This window comes from Lutra lutra, chromosome 2, assembly GCF_902655055.1.
Source record: "Lutra lutra chromosome 2, mLutLut1.2, whole genome shotgun sequence".
Taxonomy (NCBI): domain Eukaryota; kingdom Metazoa; phylum Chordata; class Mammalia; order Carnivora; family Mustelidae; genus Lutra; species Lutra lutra.
The window spans coordinates 2967402-2986671 of NC_062279.1; the positions used below are offsets into that span (position 1 = coordinate 2967402).

Genomic DNA, 19270 nt, shown 5'->3' on the forward strand with positions numbered 1-19270 from the left:
GGAGTCCAACCCGATGGATGACTTTGAGGGTCCGAGACTTGGTGGAGGAGGGAACCACAGACGGAGTGGAAGGGGCCAGAGAATGGGCATCAGAAGAGGAGCCTGCAGACGGGACTGCACCGCTGTGCTCTCGGGGTCACACTCAAACAGACGAGGAGCTGCTTCTTGCGCAGGAGCACAGAAAGTGGGTTCTTGAGGTGGAATCCATTCCTGGTGAAGATGCTGGGAAGACTGTTGAAATGACGACCAAGGATTTAGAACATTCCATAAATGTAGCTGATAAGCCAGCGGAAGGGTTTGAAGGTCTAACTCCAGTCTGAATGAAGTTCTACGGCGGGTAAAGGCTATCAAACAGTATTTTATGCTACAGACAAACTGTGAAAGGAAGAGTCCATCAATGCAGCAAACTTCAATGTCCTTATTTTAAGAAATTGCCGCAGCCATCCCAACTTAAGCATCCACACCCTGATCAACCAGCAGCCACCAACACTGAGGCAAGACCCTCCACAAGCAAAAAGATGACAAGTCACTGAAAGCTCAGGTGGTAGTTAATGTTTTTGAGCAGGTAAGTTTTTTTTTTTTTTTTTTAAGATTTTATTTATTTATTTTACAGACAGATCACAAGTAGCAGACAGGTAGGCAGAGGGGGCAGGGGGAAGAAGGCTCCCCACCTAGCAGAGAGCCGGATGCGGGGCCCCATCTCAGGACCCTGAGATCATGACCTGAGCCGAAGGCAGAGGCTTTAATCCACTGAGCCACCCAGGTGCCCCAGATAAGTATTTTTTAATTAAGGTATATGTTTTTTTTAGACAATGCTATTGTACATTAATAGACTATGGTACAGTGTAAACACAACTTTTATATGCACTGGGAAACCAAAACAATCATTAGGTCACTTTATTGTGATATTTGCTTTATCGTGGTGGTCTGGAACCAAATCCACAATATCTCCAAGGCAGGCCTATATTATGAATTAAACTTTCAAGTCCCAGTGGTAATTGTGAAAGCATATCTACTGACTTTTAAACATCTTTACACTAAGTTTATTACCCATTCTACACTCACTGCTGCATAGACAGACATGATGGTGTCATATCTAACACTGTTTTAGTAGTTTTTCTTTAAGATTCTCTGCCTCTTCCAATTTCAATATTCCTTATATTCTGATCCAGGTTCTAGAATGCTAATTTTATACACTATTTTATATAGTATATATTTGCTGTTCATTTCCAGTTTAAATTCCTTCCAAACACTCCCTCTCCCAGAAGCTTCTAAGACATACTGCATCACACTAAAGCCACACTTTTGGGCACCCTGTCCTGGCCAACCATGCTGTATGTGCCCAACCTTTCTACCTCAAAGTCTATAGTCAGAAGATCCCACAGGAAAGGTGAAGGCTTGTTTGGGATCAGACTCCAGCAGACCCCCTAATAGAACAGTTCCAGAAATTGGATGTGCCATTCAAAGTCCCCAAGGCCACAATAACCCTCTTACTTAATGAGATTTTAGTCAGCAATACAGCCCTAATCAAATGTAAATTGTCATTGCTTCCATCATCACAATCATAGCAGGAATGTAAAATTTTCAGATTACCTGCTTCCCTTCTATGGTGTTGATGTCACAGACAAGAACCGAGAAGACCTACCCCAGCGCAAGCTGCCTTGAAGAGGGTGGTATTCGATGAACAGACACCCCAGAGGAATGTTTAGGGAGACAGACAATCTCAGAAGCATCAGCAACTCTGAACACAAAGCATCACACATAGTCCAAGGGGGTTCTGCAGTCCAGAGAAAGCCACAGTGACCACACCAACAAGAATATATGTGCAGACACACGGAGGAATGCTGGCAGCTTCCATGGAGGGGTGATAGTGATTTCAAGAAAGCAGGTGCCATTTTTTGGATAACAGTGAGAAACTCCCTTTGCTGGTTTCCTCTGGAATTACTACTTTAGTTTCATTACCTCTGTTTTTTTTTTTTTTCTCCCCCATTTTCCTGAGTCTTTCTTCAAATCACCTCAAGTAAAAAGAACAGATCTTTACTATTCAAAATGTACTGGTCCTTGCTTTGGTCCTGAAGTGATTTCCAGCCCACAGAGAGTCAGAAGCTTAAACTTTCCAGCTTCTATAGCTTTTGAGTGATTACAAAATTACTGAGATCCCAGAAAGAAGTCAAAAGGGCGAAACGCAGTTAACATGTTTTACAAATTACTTGGAGACCTACAGGAGCATTATAAATTAGTATACTTGAAGCTGCCTATTCAACAATTTCCTTATGTTTATTCACAAAAGATTTTTCCAATGAATAAAATTTTCAACTCAATTTTTTAAAAACAAGCATGCATAACATCTTGGGGGAAAGGAGGAACCAGTTACTGTACACACGTTCCATTTGAAATAATTCATTGTACTTATGTTGACTGATCTTACTTTCACTTACTGACATAATTTTAAAAGTTTTAAAAGATAGAGTGACCCGTATTTCTGAGTATCGTGTTTGTGTGTCCTAAAATCCTGGCGACATTAAGGGCAGTGATGCCCTCAGCACTTTGTAAAATAGTGTTTAAGGCACTTAAGGAAATATGTGACCTTCATTTATTGGTTGGATTAAAAAAAAAAATCCCTTTAGCTCCTTACAGAGGAAGTCCCGGGGTGAAGTGGAGTGTTAACACCAGAGGGAGGATTTAGTAGCTCAGTGGGAACATTTACAGCAAGAAGTATCATGCTTTGCCCAACTGTACTGAATTTTTAAGGCCTATGTGAATGAAAGACGTGCCAGAGGATAGATGAATTTACCCAGACATCGCGTTTCCGTGCCACTCCAGAGTCCGTTGGCTAAGCACTCTCTGACATGGGACCCCACAAGGGTGTAGCCCGTGTTGCACGTAAATATGGCTGTGGCCCCGTAGACCGTCAGTGTGCCAATCTTGTTACCGTTTGGGGGGAAGGAGAGGCTTCCACAGGAGATCACTGGAAGGAAAACAAAAAGTGAAAATTGTTTCAAGTCCACAGATTATTCTTTTGCTTAAAAATGACAAAATCAGGGGCGTGTGGGTGGTTTAGTCATTAAGCTGCTGCCTTCAGCTCCAGTCATGGTCCCAGGGTCCTGGGATCGAGCCCCGCATCCGGCTCAGCCCAGCAGGAAGCCTGCTTCTCCCTCTCCCACTCCCCTTGCTTCTGTTCCCTCTCTCGCTGTGTCTCTCCCTGTCAAATAAATACATAAAACCTTATAAATAAATAAATAAGACTGAATCTTTGGTAAAAATATTTATTAGGGACAGGGATATCTGCTTAGGGATGGTAGGTCAACCACATAGAAAGCTTAATTTTCCTTCTTACACACTTGCAATGAAAATGTGAGCATTTAGAGTGGATTTTAAAACCGTGTGGTGTATAGACATCATTTCACAAGGAGGCTGGTCAGACGTGTGGGTTGCCCACCCTCCCTCCTGTGTGCCCCAGGCGGGAGAACTGCCCAACAGTCACTGGACATGGGTGTGCAGGAATGAAGGAAGGAGAGTGGGCTTCCGCGGGCCAGCTAGCTGCTGCACAAAACTGAGTTTGCTTGCTCCAATGGAAGGCCTCAGTTCACCGTTTCTTTCATTGACTCACATGATTCACCGGGATGGAGAGCTCCATAAAAATACGGACTGTGGGGACGCCTGGGTGGCTCAGTGGATTAAAGCCTCTGCCTTCTGATAGCCTCATAATCCTGGGGTCTTGGGATCGAGCCCTGCATTAGGCTCTCTGTTCAGCGGGGAACCAGCTTCCTCCTCTCTCTGCCTGCCTCTCTGCCTACTTGTGATCTCTGTCTGTCAAATAAATAAATAAAATCTTTAAAAAAATACTGACTTTGTGGTCATGTGGAGTCTCTCTATTTATTTCTTCCTTTTTTAAAAAATGATTTTATTTATTTATTTGACAGAGAGAGAAAGAGAGAGAGACCACGAGATGGGGCATGGTCAGGGGGAGAAACTGGGTCCCTGCTGAGCAGGGAGCCCAATATGGGACTCGATCCCAGGACTTTGGGATCATGACCTGACTGAGCCACCCAGGTGCCCCTGAGCCTTCCTGAAAATTAAAAATACAAAATCCAGGCCTCCCGGAGTTGTAGCTGGGGGACCATGAGCCCCCAGTGAACACCTGTTTTCCCAGCAGGATCATTAACAGGGTCTACTTTCAAGCACAGGGTGATTGGGGGTGGGGAGGTACAGTCAATGGTCACCTTCATTGTTGATCCTCAAGGCACCACCCAACTCCCTGCACTCGGAACCTTAAAACGTTTGAGCACAAAAGATCAGTGGAATCTCAGGGAAAGAAGAAACCACAAGGTCATCAAGGCCAATGGTTCTTCAGGGTTTTACGTGTGTCCCACACACCAAGAACCAAGGCATTGAAGGCCACTCTCAGAGGAGCACAGAGAGCTCCCATGGCCCTCAGTGAGTCACCGTGCACAAGGGGCTCAGAGCAATGGTGGCGTGTGGCCAACAATTCCTGAGTCCCTGTGAACAGCACAGATCAGAGAAGGTAAGACGGTGATTAAGAACAGATTCTGCCTTCAGGCTACTCAGGTTCAGCGCCAGCTTTGCCAGGATCTCCTCCAATTCTGGGCTCTCATCAGCTTTTCTCCCCAGGGCTGACAGCAGCCCCTGCTGCCCAGAACCGGGCACCAGATTCAAAGAGAGGACACCGACAAACAGCAAAGCAATGCTGTGCGTGGGACCAGGGCTCGGTCAGGGTTAGCCAGGGCAATGCAGACCTGGGACCCATCCTGTGAGCTGCATCAGTGGACCCCTTTACTGACCGTTCAAGTGAAGACAAGTTTGCAGGTGTGGCCTTCAGACCCATCTCCTGCACGGGGGCCGACATCACTCTGAGGCGTCATAACCGTACTTCCACTTCACACAGACACAGGCTGGTGGTGTGTGTTCCAGGGGGATTGCTCATCGGGATTTCCGACTGTTCAGCTCCAGAGTAGGTCATGATCAGAACGTTGCTGATTTACTGGTTTCTGGGGTCCCTGAACTCTTACAGGGTTACGTCTCATGCATTTAGTAACGTTGTTAACATGTGTGCTGTACCAGATGTTAACAAATTCCTATATAATTTATTCTTTTACATTTATTATGAACTTTTCATTAAGCCTTTCCCAAACATGCTATGAACTTCACCTTGAATTATGGTATTTAAAGATCCACGTGCAGTCACTTAGTATAACTGGACGGTGTTTAGAAACTTCTGCAAGGGTCAGGAAAGTGTTGACTGGCAATGAGGTCTGAGCACATGCCCTCAGAGGTCTCCACGCACCTTCCGCGGATGCCTAGCAGCAAGGCTCACGCTGCCCTGCTTCTGCACCATTCTTTCTGCCTCTGTTAAAAATATCCTGGAACGCACATATTTTAGGTCTGTCCTCCACTAAGGTTCACTAGACTGTAAAGAAGAACTAATGGAGCAAACTTGTAGCTTTTCAGCAGCTGGATAATGGGGCTTCAGATGGCGCAGTTTCCGCTGGCAGCAAACCCGATACATTAATGAGGACGGCAGCACTAATTTGGAAAAGCTACCCTAATTGAACCGGAGAACTCCCTAACACACCCACCCCCCCACCCCCCCCCACACGCACACGTTTGTCATACACCCAAGGTAATGCCTCATTTCCATGTTCTTTTCTCCCCACCAGTTTTCAAAATGAATAGTTTGCCTTTTTCCTTTCCATTAAAGACGTATTCACGCACACAGTCTAAAGCCCGTCCTCTGAGCTGTCAGAGTATGAATCGCACACAGAGGGAGTCCCACTGGAGAGCCCCGCCTGCCCCCCACTCTGCCCCGATATGCTGTCCATGCAGTGTTCCCTCACTTTCTCAGGAATGACAAGCCACCTGTCTCCGCTTCTCCCACCCGAGGAAACCTACTTCCCCTTGACTTCAGTTCCAAGAGTACCTTCATATCGCAATCCCCAACTCTGAAAAAAAAATCATATTGTGACACAAGGTTTTTCATGCCTGCGAGGCCAGCAGTCCTATCAGAAATGTGGATATTATTAGCGAGTGGGGCAAAGAGTACAAGGTCAAGAGAAGGGACTTTCAACTACCTTCTCTCTGGAAAAGGCCTACACGCAGATGGACAGCAGACACAGGAGGTGGCGTGCATATGAATGGGGGGCTGCTTATCATGCAGAAAGGTCAAAGGATACGTGATCCTTTGTAAGTGTGTGAAGGCAGGCTGTGTAGACCACAGTCTGCGTTCACTGTATTAGGCCTGGAGAAAGGAAGCCAAGAAGCCTGGCTATGAGTCAACAAGAAGACCTTGCTCGGAGTGAAAATATTCACACATGCCATCACCTGGTCCTGGGCTCGAGCGTGCCCCAAGAGTTATTTAATGTCAATCAGACAAGTACTTGTGAGTCCATAATGGGAAAATTCAACTTTAGGTTGCTCTGAATGGTCAACGTCCGCTCCAACATGGAAGGGAGGGAGAAGGTTCTTTCTGTAGCTTCCTAGGACAGATGGAACAGGCTGATAGACACATACTCCCTTGAGCTTGCTGTATGCGTGAATCCACTGGTAATGGAGGGGAAAAAGGCCAATAAAGAATTTAATTTAGAAACTTAATGATCACCCAGGTGCACCCCCAGTTACAAATGGGAGGTTACCAAAGACCCACCCACCTACATCCTCATTTGATCCGGGTCTAATTTAACTCTTTAAATTAGCAGTTAGGAAGGAGCCACAGTCCAGAGTTCAGGCTGTGTTTTCTGAATATCTACAATATAATGAACTCCCAGTGTAAGGCTCTTTGTCTGTGAGTTGTGTGTAAAATTAAAAATGCAAAGATGGTTTCTTCTTGTTTCACAGATTTCTGTGATAAATATTTTTCTTTCTTTTCTTGGATTTTTTTTTAAAGCAATAAGTCAAACAGAGAAACGCAACAAGAAGAAGTCAATAACCTCCCGCTTTGATGTGGTCCTTGTGTTAGGGAGATACACGGTAAGTCTGGAGAAGGAACTTTAATCTGGTGATCTTGTTTCTTTAGGGGTAACCACTGGAAGTTGGTTCTCCTGAGAGAGTGACTGCAAAGTTCACAGTTTCAAGGTGGGACTAGGTCTCCTGCTCTCTTCACCTGGGTTCGGTGTCAGGTAGCCTGGAGTTACAATAACACATCCCCTTCAAAAAGTGGTGACTAAATACTGCTTTCATACTTATTATGGATATTCTTAGAAGGCAGCCAAGGATTCCTTCATCTGGAGCTAATTGTGCAAGCAGAAGAGGACATCTCCAAGCCATTAAGCAAGGGGGTAACTGAAACAGTTAGGTCCAGGTGATCCTGTGGACAGCAACATTCTAAGACGGACCACAGGCTAACAACATCACACATAAATACAATGTTAGCTCCTCAGTTACAGCAGAGATTGGAAAAACGACACACTTGAAAATTCTCTTGGTCTAGTTCCATTAGAATGTAGAGAGTGACTTGGTATTTCTTTTGTGACCAAGCTACTATAGAATGGCAAATCGGCCTTACAAATGTGTCATTTTAAATTAATTTTAAGTCAGAACTTAAGTAGCATTTGAACTTCTTGGGGCTTGTCAAGCACTTACTTAATTGCAAAGTATTCTACTTCCAGGATTCATATCAGGTTTTTCTGAGTGTACGTTGGCAAGGCAGGGAAATAGGAGATAAATGTAACTTATACATATTTTAAATATAAAATAAAATTAAAATGTATTATGCCAAGAAGGAACTAAAACATACCTTTACTTTTATTTTTTTATAGAACCCAGAAAATATTGCCTACATGTTAAGACTCTAAATTTTTTTTCCTTTATTTTGGATAATAATTAGTCATTACTATTTGTAGAAATATGGTACATGGTAAGGTGTAATTATATCATTGTTATTTTAAACAAAAGAACAATGATGTTTTCCATTTAAATTTGAATGAATTAATATAAACACATTAAAATAATTCTTGATTTGAATTTATGTTAAAAATTTTACAAAGGTCTTTGGGGTCTAATGGGAAGCACAGTTCAAAGATGGTACCCTGAGATTTCTGCCCCCTGGTATAAAATCCTCTCCCCTTGATGTAGGCAGAACCATGATGAGGTTATAAGTTTTCTTTGAGCTAATCAACATGGGATTATCTGTGGGGACTCACCCAGTGAAGGAGCCCTGAAAGGAACGGAGTCCTTCCTGGAGCCAGAGATTTGAATCACAGGAGGACCTGGAGGGACAGGCAGTGCACTGGACAGAGCTACACGTGGCCCCCTGGAGCTGAGGGCATTTCCTAGCCCATAATCAGCAACAGCATGAGAACTCAGCTGTAAATTGCATGGACATGAATTCTATCAACAAACAAGTATGGCCCATCTTCCCCCAGTTCTGTCTCCAAATAAGGACAGAGCCAACACCTTGATCTCAACCTTTAGCAGAAAACCCAGAAACTGTGACATAACAAATCTGTGTTGTTTTACATTGTGTTTGTAATGATTCCATGGCAACAGAGAATGAAGATAGGCCCTCAACCACGTTTAACATTATGAAGTGCTTGGGATGAAGGCTCTTGAGAACCACTACTGTCCAAGAGGCTGGGGTATATATTCCATAGAGGCCTATAGAATGACGTTGTTGATGGAGTTTCTAGGCTTGTGTTCTCTGGAATCACTTCCAAAATATTTCAACCAAAGAAGTAACTGGGGAGGGGGAGGGAAAACTACTGAAATTTCAGATCACACCACAATTTGAACACAATGTTGGGCATTGTGATATCTCACTGACACATCAATGTTTTGGAAAAGAGAAGAACATCTTTGATCACCTCTTTGGGTAGTGTAAAACTTTAAAAAAATCAGTAGAGATAGAAATTAATTTAAAATATTCATATCAAGTATTTTTGGTGGGAAGAAAACAAAAAAATTTCAGTTTGGTCACAAAAATGATGATAGGCTTGGTGTCAGCTTTCCCTACCCACCGATAACATGAACAACATGATGCATACCCTTGGGCACACAGGTGGGTCTCTAACACCATTTTCCACCAAAAGGGCTCCTTGGAGAATGGTTGATTCCATGCTTAGGCAAGGAAAAAAAATCAGGATGAGCATGAAACATCCTGTCTTTATGCGAGAACGGGGACAACTTCAAAGACATCAGAAGGACAAGATGGAGTCAAGTAGAAGGGACTCAATACGGCCACACTGTGATGATGTGATCTACCAACCTTGACAAAAAATAAATAAAATAAATAAATAAAAGAAAAACACACACAAATAGCAAGCAATGACTTCATGGATCCCACTGACTCTGGACAAGGTCACATGATCATGGTGACACTCAAGAGAGAAAAGTCACAATGTACAGTATAACAAGTCATGACAAGCAAGGTCAGTCAATGAACAGCTGACGATGTGTGAAATCCATCTGCGTGCTGAGTCAGTGGGAGATGTCCCCACATACATGGATTTCTGGCTGCTGGTCCTGGACCAAACTCAGTGTTAGAATCACCAGATTGAAGTCTATTAGAGTCAGGAGGACAGATTTCCCAGAATTTCAGAAGGATGGAGATAAAAATACAATTTGTGGATGGTAGAACCCCAGGGCTGCTTTCTTCCCCCCAAAAGGAGGTGGAAACTTGCTGCTAAGGAGTTTGGTTCAACAATCAGGAAGGCCTGGTTTTGTAAACACTGTTCTAAACATGAGTCTCCTTCAGTGTCAGTTCTCCCAGAATGGAGATCTGAGCCTTTAATGTAAAGTGTAGGGCATAGCAAATACCTTGCAGACCCCACTCTACCCCAGTGCCCCAGACAGCTAGAGAGACCAGGCAAAACTACAGTGACCGTTGCATTGGCAGAAGCCCGGCATGTGCTCCCCACTCCCATGAAGTTCACAGGTGTCTATTTTTAACACTGATTCTGGTATAAAACTGACAGAAAGTGTTTTGGCTAGCAAAGTCTGAGATAGGCAAAAGGTAGAGGCTCCGAAATCTCTCTCCTCCACTCTTCTTGCTGACCTTAAGGACTGAGTCTCTGAATCACAATCCTGAGCTTTGAAAGGGGCTAGGGGTGTGGATGTGGAAAGGAGGGGATCCGCTAACTCAGATGGGGGGAGACCCAGAGGAAATGCATTATGAGCCCAGTAAGCAGATAATGAGTCAAACCAGGACCCTTGTGAGAATGACAAGGGAACCATGAATAATATACGTGGAAAACAGGCTTCTGGCAGGGCTGTCTGGGCACCTGGGGTACTGTCCACCTTGACTCTGAGTGAGCTTCTGAAGTTCACTAACCCTCCCTAATTTACCTTCATGTTCTTGGTGAAGCGCTTAATATGTGTTTAATTGCCATTGGTTCTATTAAAGTTGAATTAGAATGGCCCTGTCAAAGACAGCAAAGCATTAATTCTTGGTCCTTTTTGTTTTTATGCTGGTTTATTCTTGCAAAGCTGTGTGTTTTATACATTTGACACTGGGCTAACTATTTGGTTTGTGCATGGTAATTCCCTGTGAACAACTTGCTAACAACTCTGTTAAACATATCAGAATCAAATAGTGCTCTGAACAACACTAATATTGTCTTATTTTTCTATGTATTCATTTTTATTATGAAACCCACTCAAAAGCTTAACCGCTTATCTTGTACCTTTGAGAATAATAATTGCCCTTTTCAAGACAGTCATTATTTAAGCATACAATATCTTCAGCATAAATACTATTTCCCACTATCTTAATTAGGTTTGAATAGTCAGTGCATGGAATAAGAGATATCTTTCTAAACATAGGCCTGGATTTGTTTTTGAGCTGATTTGAAGTATTTGAATATTCTATTATTTTACATATACAAAGTGCGATCATTAATAAGAAAAAGACAACATTCAACATTTAATCCAGCAGTCATATGTTTTAAGTATGTCACAAGAAAATCCATATTCATCACTATAATGACAAGAAATACCATTTGGTTGTATTATTAATCTATAGACTCAATCACTTACAGGGGTGGGTTAAAGTGGCTGCCAGTGACGTCAATCATTCAGAATGGCTGTGCCATCCGGGAAGGGCATCCGTCACTCACCTCGACATCTGGGCCTCTCTTCACCGATGCTCCACGTTCCATTCGCCTGGCACTGCACCAGCCTCTGGCTCTCCAGGAAATACCCAGGGCTGCAGCTGAGCACAACCTGAGCTCCGTACTCATTCAGGGATCCCGAAACCAGTCTCCAGGTGACGTGATCCGAGAGCTGAGCCTCAATGCTGGGACAAGTTACCGCTAGAAGAGAAACATAACAACACCATTTTTTTCTCAAAGGATCAGATCCTGTTTGTTTTTAATGTTAAGGCCCTTCTATATGAAACTGATCTTTCTGTGCAAAACGGAAGCCATTATCTACAATTCCAGGTACTTTTCTCTACCACCCACATAGTCACAGGGGGACAATCGTGCATATAAAATGCACTTGACAGCCTCCACTGCAGGGCCATGGGTGACCTTGCAGTGACATTGTGATGTAAAGGGGGAAAATTACCCACACAACGTTGCATAGCTCATTTGGATGGAAAATCTTCATCAGGTAAACGAGCACATGCATAAAAAAATCTTGCATATAATTTGTCTCCATTTCCTCTGAGGAACTTGGAATAGAATTGAGTAATTGAAAACCAGCTTGGACACAAGTTATCAGAAAAGAGATGTCCTCATTCCCTTCCTCCTTATGAAACACACCTATATTTTACATATATATACACCTATATTTTATACACCTATATCTTACATATATATTTTTACATATATATACACATATATATGTGTGTGTGTGTGTGTGTGTGTGTATATATTCTGTAAGTTATTGGATTTATATGCACACTGCATTAATACTGGGCAGACAAATGTTCAATATATCTCAGAGAAGACAATCTTTTCCTGCTCTTAGGAGAAGGCCTAGAATTACAGTAACTACTTAATAAAGAGCAGTAGCTACAAATATGACAACAGTGATGATATCAGGAAGGGTGGTAGGCTTCCCATTCTGGAGTGGGCTTCAAGGGATCTGCAAAGATGCTGAAAATACATGCAAAAGTTAATGTATGTGAGTATATACATTTTCTGAAAGGTACAATAATATTTCAAATGAATTTTACAAAGTTGGGACTCCACTTCCTCAAATATGAATACCCAGCACAGTAAATCACCTTCAGAATTGACCCCACAGATTAATTTGTTGAGCCTGGGTGAGGCAGCTAGAAAAACCATAGCTTTTTCAGAATGATATTAATAAATAATTTTACTCATTTAAAAGTAAATTAAATTGAAAAGTAAATTCTGTACAAGTTTAATATAATTTAATTAGGCATATTCAAATGTTACAAAAAATCTCATCAAATCTTCTATCAGTAATTTAGCAATACTATGTGCAAATAAACTGAAAAAAAGGACTTTTTGATATTACTATGATAATGTTTCAATGAGGTTTAAAAAGTGAAAAGGACTTGCTAATTGAAAAGTAACCCTAGATCTATTTTTCTTAAACATTTTTAAATAAAATGTTTTATCTAAAAAAATGATTATCTAAATGCATTCAAATTGGCTATTCAAAAGTCCTACATGTGAGACTTGAAACCATAAAAATCCTAGAAGAAAAGACAGGCAATAATTTTTTGACATTGACTGTGGAAACATTTTCCTAGATATGTCTCCTTCGGCAAGAGAAGCAAAAGCAAAATTAAACTATTGGGACTGCACCAAAATAAAAAAGTTCTGCACAGCAGAGGAAACCATCCACAAGATAGAAAGACAATCTCCTGAACACAAGAATATATTTGCAAATGATACACCTAATAAGGCCATAATATCTAAACCATATAAAGCACTTATATGACTAAACACCAAATAACCCAATTAAAAAATGGGCAAATGACCTGAATAGACACTTTTCCAATGAAAATTATAGAGGGCCGACAGACACATGAAAAGAGGCTCAACATCACTTACTAGCAGGGAAGTACAACTCGAAACCACAATGAGATACCATGTCACACCTGCCAGAATGGAAAAACTCATGAAACACCAAATGTCGGTCAGGCGGTCAAAGAAAGGGACCTCACATGCCGTTGATGGGAATGCAGACAGCAGCCGCAGTGATAGACAGCATGGAGCTTCCTCAAAAAATTAATAGAATTACCATTTGCTCCAGTAATTCCACTACTGGTTATTAACCCAAAGAAAACAAACACACACACACAAACAAGCAAACAAACAAAAAACCAAAAACACTAATTTGAAAAGATGCAGGCTCCCTTACGTCTGTTGCAGAATTATTTACTACAGCCAAGAATCTGGAAGCAGCTGAAGTATCCACAGAAAGATGAATGAACAAAGATGCAGGGTATGTACACACACACACACACACACACACACACACACACACACAAGAATATTACTGAGCCATAAAAAAGAATAAAACATTGCCATTTGCAATGACATGGAAGGAGCTAGAGAGTATGATGCTAAGTGAAATGAGTCAGTCAGAGAAAGACAGATGCCATCAGATTTCATGCATATGTGGGATTTAAGAAACAAAACAAATGAATAGCAAGAACAACAAGAGACAGACTCTTACACATAGAAGCAAAGCGGGTGGTTGTCAGAGGGCAGGTGGGTGGGAGAATGGGGGGATGAGTTGAGGGGATTAAGAGCACATTTACTGTGATAAGCACTGAGTAGGGTACAGAGCTGTGGAATCACTGTATTGTACACCTGAAACTAATATAACACTGTACGTTCCTTGTAACTGAATAAGAAAACAACAGAACTTGCATGGATATTCAAGCATTTTACCTAAGGATACAAGTAAAAGTTTTCTCTAACTGGGATACCTTTAGAATTCCAGGCAAGATGACGATTTCTGAAAAGTCTCCGGTGCCTTTTACCTTGTAAATCCGTAACTCAGCTTCAATCCCACTACCGTTTCAAATAAAATTCATTTCATTTCAACAAGAAGGGTGATTCTAAAACGAACCTGACCATTTTCAGTTGCTTGGACTAACTTTTCCAAGCTCTACTTCCCCCAGGAAGGATGCGATACGGGCGTGCCCAGGGGAACTGGTCATTTTCTTGGAGCTAATACCACCTACAGTGGTATCTCCACATTCTGGATGATTACCTCTCCCTTTGTGAAAATGCTATTTGCTTTGCTTTGTAATTATCCGACTCTGGTTTAATTGTTTGCTTGGATCTTTTCCTCCCTGGTAGGCCATAAGCTCTTTCACTGTAAACACTATGTCTTGTCCCCTTTTTTCTTGAGCGTTCTCCCTGCCTTTAAACAGGTGCTGGTGACATATTTATATGCGTGTGCGTGCATGTGCAACTGCTTTGGAAAATAACGTACTAAGAAGATGTAGCAGAAAAACAAAAACCAAAAAACAACAAACAAACAAAACCCCCCAAAAGTGGAGGTGAGAAGTGGAGCAAGGGGTGGGGGGTGGGAAGCTGAGGAAGGAAAGAAGGGAGACTTGAATAGATATTTAATGTGGAAGTTCACCCATCCTTCTGTTCTCCAAAGAGGGGGCAGGAGAAGGTTCTTGGAAACTGTCGCCATTGTGATTCTGTTTAATGTTTTCCAAGATGCTCTGAGGGAGCAAGAGTAGCCTGTGTGTGAGTGTGAGCGAGCGAGGACACGGTCTGGGGGCTGCAATCCCAAGGCAGGTAAACCACGTTGGTGGGAGACAACAGTTTCCTCCAGGCAGGGGGAAAGGGACCGCTAGACAGTCTGTTCTAAGTGCATGTCGGCATCCACGTGCAAACCACACCCACTGCCCCAGTCACCAGGGTGCCCTGAGCAGGTGCGGCCAGTAAAGGGTGGGGGAGGGGTGCCACAGGAGGCTGTCCCCATGGGGGCCCCGGCCTGCTGGCAGGGCAAACAGCAATCCTGTGCCTGAATTCGGGGCCTTGTGCAAGGAAACGGGATGTTATGCAGGCCCCAAATACCGCTTCCATTCTCCCCTTGGTGTTTCTGTGAATTGAGCAGCCCCAGTCGCCCAGGTCCGAAACCTGACTCTGGTTTCCTTGGTTCTTCTCCCCAAACCTCCCTGGAAAGGACAGATCTGCTGACCCTTCTGCATGCCACCCTGTCTCCTGCCAAAGCTCATCCCCCGCCTCACACCTGTCCACAAGCAAGCTCTTACTTTTGGTGTAAAACTCTACCTGTGTGCCTTTCAAGGAATTAAAAAATATGTATGTATTTCTCTTTCCACTTTTTCATTGAAGACCTAAAAGTTGTCCTTGTAAGTTTAAATAATTGACAGCATATGACAAGCGAATTATGGTAACTACTTATACCTCAAGTAAAACAAAACAAAGCAAAACAAAAACACTTTTCCTCAGATCCAAGACAATAAAAAACCAGCAATTTGACACTTCCAATTATTCATTTTTATAGAATACATGTCTACTCCTAAATTTATTTCATTCTGTATTCCCTTGAAACTGTCCTATTCCATAATCCCACAGAAACACATTCTAATATGATTTAGGTTTGAAACCTTTATAACTAGTCCCGTTACATTCAATAACAGCAAAGCTCTGTTGTCATTCTATTAATAATATATAATTGATTACATTAAAGATATAATAACTTTTATGATTATTTTAAAAGAAGAAAGTGGCATTTCGTTGACAGTATGCTCCGCTATTCATTTTGACATTTAGGACAAATTACTGAGCGTTGTTGGCTTATGCATTACTGATCTTTAGAAAGAGACAAACTTTACTTTCAATTTTATTGCTAATTTTTACTTTTTACAAGTGTTTTTGTTATAACTATTTTATTCCTGTTAAGAAAACTAGGCATAAATTGGAAGGTAAAGGAAATAGTTTCTCAGCGCTTTCTCTCTCAATGCTTCACCCTCCTCTCTGGCTGTAACACCAGATACCAGCATTACCAGAAGCCGATGGATAGAAAACTCCTTAAACGCCACTGGGAACAAAAGGCGGGAAGCCACTAGACTTCCATAAAGGAAGCCCCTCATTTCCCTGCCCTCGAGCCAGCGTTCTGTGTTTTCACCCCCGCTTGCTGCTTGGACGGTTTTTAGTCTGTTGGATTATTTCTCCTTGTTGTGGTCATTCGGATTGTTGGTTTCTTTCTGCTCCTTAGGTTTCCAGGTAAATTTGTATGGAAACACCCAGAGAGAAAATGCACAAATTACTATTGCACAGTTCAATGGGTTTTTACATTGTAAACACCCCTCACGGGATCGGCGCCAACCTAAAGAATCCGAACATTAGCGGCACCAAAGAAGCTCAGCCGGGCCGCCGTCAGCACCACCTGCACAGGCTTCAGGGACAGAAGGGATGTCATCCGACCGCTAAGGACAGACACGTGCCCTCTAACAGTACACAACCTTTGCGCACGTCCTCGGAGGAGTGCACTCAGGAGCACTGTGGGCATGTTTCTGAGCGGTATTTTCAGCATTCACACCTGCTACTGAGTCTTCTCTCAAAACAATGTATCCGCTCCCAAGTTCATCCACAACATATTAGCCCACCAGTTGCTTCACGTTCTTGTCAGCGCCGGGTCTGCAGTCGTTTGTATTCTATAAACCTGTCAGTCCCGACGTGGGAGGCTAGTGGCGGCCAACAGATACTCTGCATTCTTCTTACTGAAGTTCTCTAAATTGTCTGTGTTTCATACACATCCTTCATGTATCTTCGCCCTTTCTGGGTTTGTCTTGACCAGGCTGGTAAACACGTGCTTTGAGAGATGGAATATGAAAATTTAATGGAGTCCCATGTATCTTCTTTTTCCTTTGGCGTCGGGAATCCGCGTGTCATTTTGATGTCCTTCCCTAAGCCAAGCTCATGCAGGGGGGACGACAGAATCCGTGAGGCTGTAGTTTTACAGAAGCTTTAGGTCTGACCTTTCTCACTTACGCCTGTGATTACCTTGCATCAATTTTGTACACGCGGGAATGTAGGGGCTCAAAACTCGTCTTTTCCATATGTGTTTCCAGTGAACCACTTGCTCCCAAACCCACCTTTTCCCACATTGTGCCTTTGCTGGAATTCAACCCAGTGTGTCCTGGACTCTGCATTCTCTGCCCCAGCTCTGGTTGTGCTCCCCTGTCCGGTACCTCCCTGTCTTAATTCCAGTGCCTGCATGATGACCAGACATCGGGAGCTCTAAGACTATTCCACATGACCTCTGCTCTGCGTGTGGACACAGGAGAAAGTGCAGTGCGCACGGCAGGGCTGCTGTGATGAGTGCAGTTTGGGGAACCCCTGGAAGGTGGGCCTTGAACCTCCAGAAAAGGGGTGGAAGGGAAATAAGGTGGGAGGCATGCAGCGAGTGTGGACGTGGTTGTTGCTGGACCATGAGACCGCACATGGCTTTGCCTCCTTCTGTCACTTCTTCTGTGGGCCTCAGGCTGCCCACACAGGAGCCACACCAGAGAAAAGCCCGTCAGCTGATCGGAGGATTTAGGACTACGAGCCTGATGGCCATAAGAGTACGTTTATTTAAGAAAAATAAATAAATTTTAATGAAAAATAGGCTGGAAAGAAATGAAAACTGAAAGAAGTTTTCTTTTGTTTGTTTTTTTTGTTTGTTTGTTTTCTAGAAAAAAAACTCAAAATAGTTCAACTAAGAGCCCATGAAAGAATATGCTGTATTGTGGTACAAAAATACATGTTTACACACAGATGTGTCACACACACCTGTGCACACACACATGCATATATACTGATAGAAGCTATGCATGTACACAATATTTATCATGTAAGTATGACCTACACTGTGCAGTTAAATAAGTCAATGTGTAATTATTTGACAAGGGGTTACTAGAGAAACAGAATGTTTTTGTTATATTCTTAATTTTTTATTTCTTCCCACGACATCCCAACCTGGTGGGTAACAAAGAAGGGAAAACAAAAATGTGAGCTACAGGAGGAAGGCAAACGCACGCCGCGTTAGGGCAGGTGCAGAAAATGACGCGTGCGCCACTGGTTGTTTTGCTCCATGGGGACGTTCCATTCTGGGACATAACGCATAACAGAAGAATGGGGTAAGTGTGACTGAGTATCTACGGGACGGCAGAGTCGGGGGAGTGGAGCTAAGGGCTCGAGCAAGGAGCCCAGGAAGGGAGGAGGAGCGTACCGAGGTCCCGGGGGTCCGTTTCTGTGGTTTCCCGTTCTGGCCACGGGCCGGCACCCCAGTCAGAAGCCAGCTGTGCGGGAACGTGTGTCTCTCCTAAGACTTACAAAGACAATGTGGAATTATCGTCACAGGCCAACACAGAGCACTGTGAATGCCACTGCGCTGAGAGTTTGAAAGAAAACACTTCACTCTTCCTTCGGAGACTCTTAGACTGGAACTCACTGGGGTTTGGCCCGTGCCCCTGCCCGTCCTCCCCGATCACCTGCAGCCACAGACGCCTGCTAAGGACGACTGCCGCTTCTGCAGACTTGCAGTCATGTCGTGTTTTCCACAAAGTCCCCTTCCCGTGGCATATGGAATCGTATATACAACCTCACACTAAGCTCATCCTTGCAGCATCACTGTGGCCGGGACAACGTGTTTTCATTGTGATAAGGCAGTCAGCTCAGGCTCACCCAGACCAGGCCAGAATCTTCACCGCTGTCCTGCCTTTTATTTCTCTGACCCGGTCATTTCCTCCACTACTAGAAACAATGCAGGAACGTTGCGTTTATTCCACATGACTAAAACAAGCAATGCTGGACATGGTCTTCAGAATTAATTCAATGAAGACTCTGGGCACACTAGCCTATGAATGTTGTATAAATAATAACATAATTAAAAAAAAAGTTTTAAAAGGCTAGTTCATCTGGAAAATGTAGCGAGAGAAAGCATCCTCTTTACATAAATCTTATAAATCAGTTTTCATGACAATTATAAGTGAATAAATTGCCGGGTCTACTTTAGGGAAATTAAGTATTTTCAATAAATACAGGTTTAAAAAATAAATTAAAAAATGCAGACTTGGCTGGCTTGGTAGAAAGTACACAGTCTGCCAGTTGACCTTATATTCTTTCCTTTATAAAAGAGGAAATACGGGGGTGCCTGGGTAGCTCAGTCAGTGAAGCATCTGCCTTTGGCTTAGGTCATGATCCTGGGGTCCTGGGATCAAGTCCCACATTGGGCTCCTTGCTGGCAGGTAGTCTGCTTTTCCCTCTTCCACTCCCCCTTCTTGTGCTCTATCTCACTCTATCAAATAAATAAATAAAAATCTTCAAAAATAGGAAATACAGATTCTCTTCTGTCTCCTTAA

The 19270-nt window shown here is 43.0% G+C and overlaps 1 protein-coding gene across 3 annotated transcripts in view; it reads right to left on the minus strand.

The window, feature by feature from the left end:
• The window catches only part of CSMD1 (CUB and Sushi multiple domains 1), a 2014336-nt gene that overhangs the window by 68377 nt on the left and 1926689 nt on the right, over positions 1 to 19270 (minus strand). For all 3 annotated transcript variants that reach the window (XM_047713603.1, XM_047713595.1, XM_047713613.1), the window contains 2 exons: positions 11067 to 11261; positions 2795 to 2968 (listed from right to left, as the gene is read on the minus strand). In XM_047713603.1, the coding sequence (XP_047569559.1) occupies positions 2795 to 2968; positions 11067 to 11261 (369 nt within the window). The remainder of the gene's footprint in view (positions 1 to 2794; positions 2969 to 11066; positions 11262 to 19270) is intronic.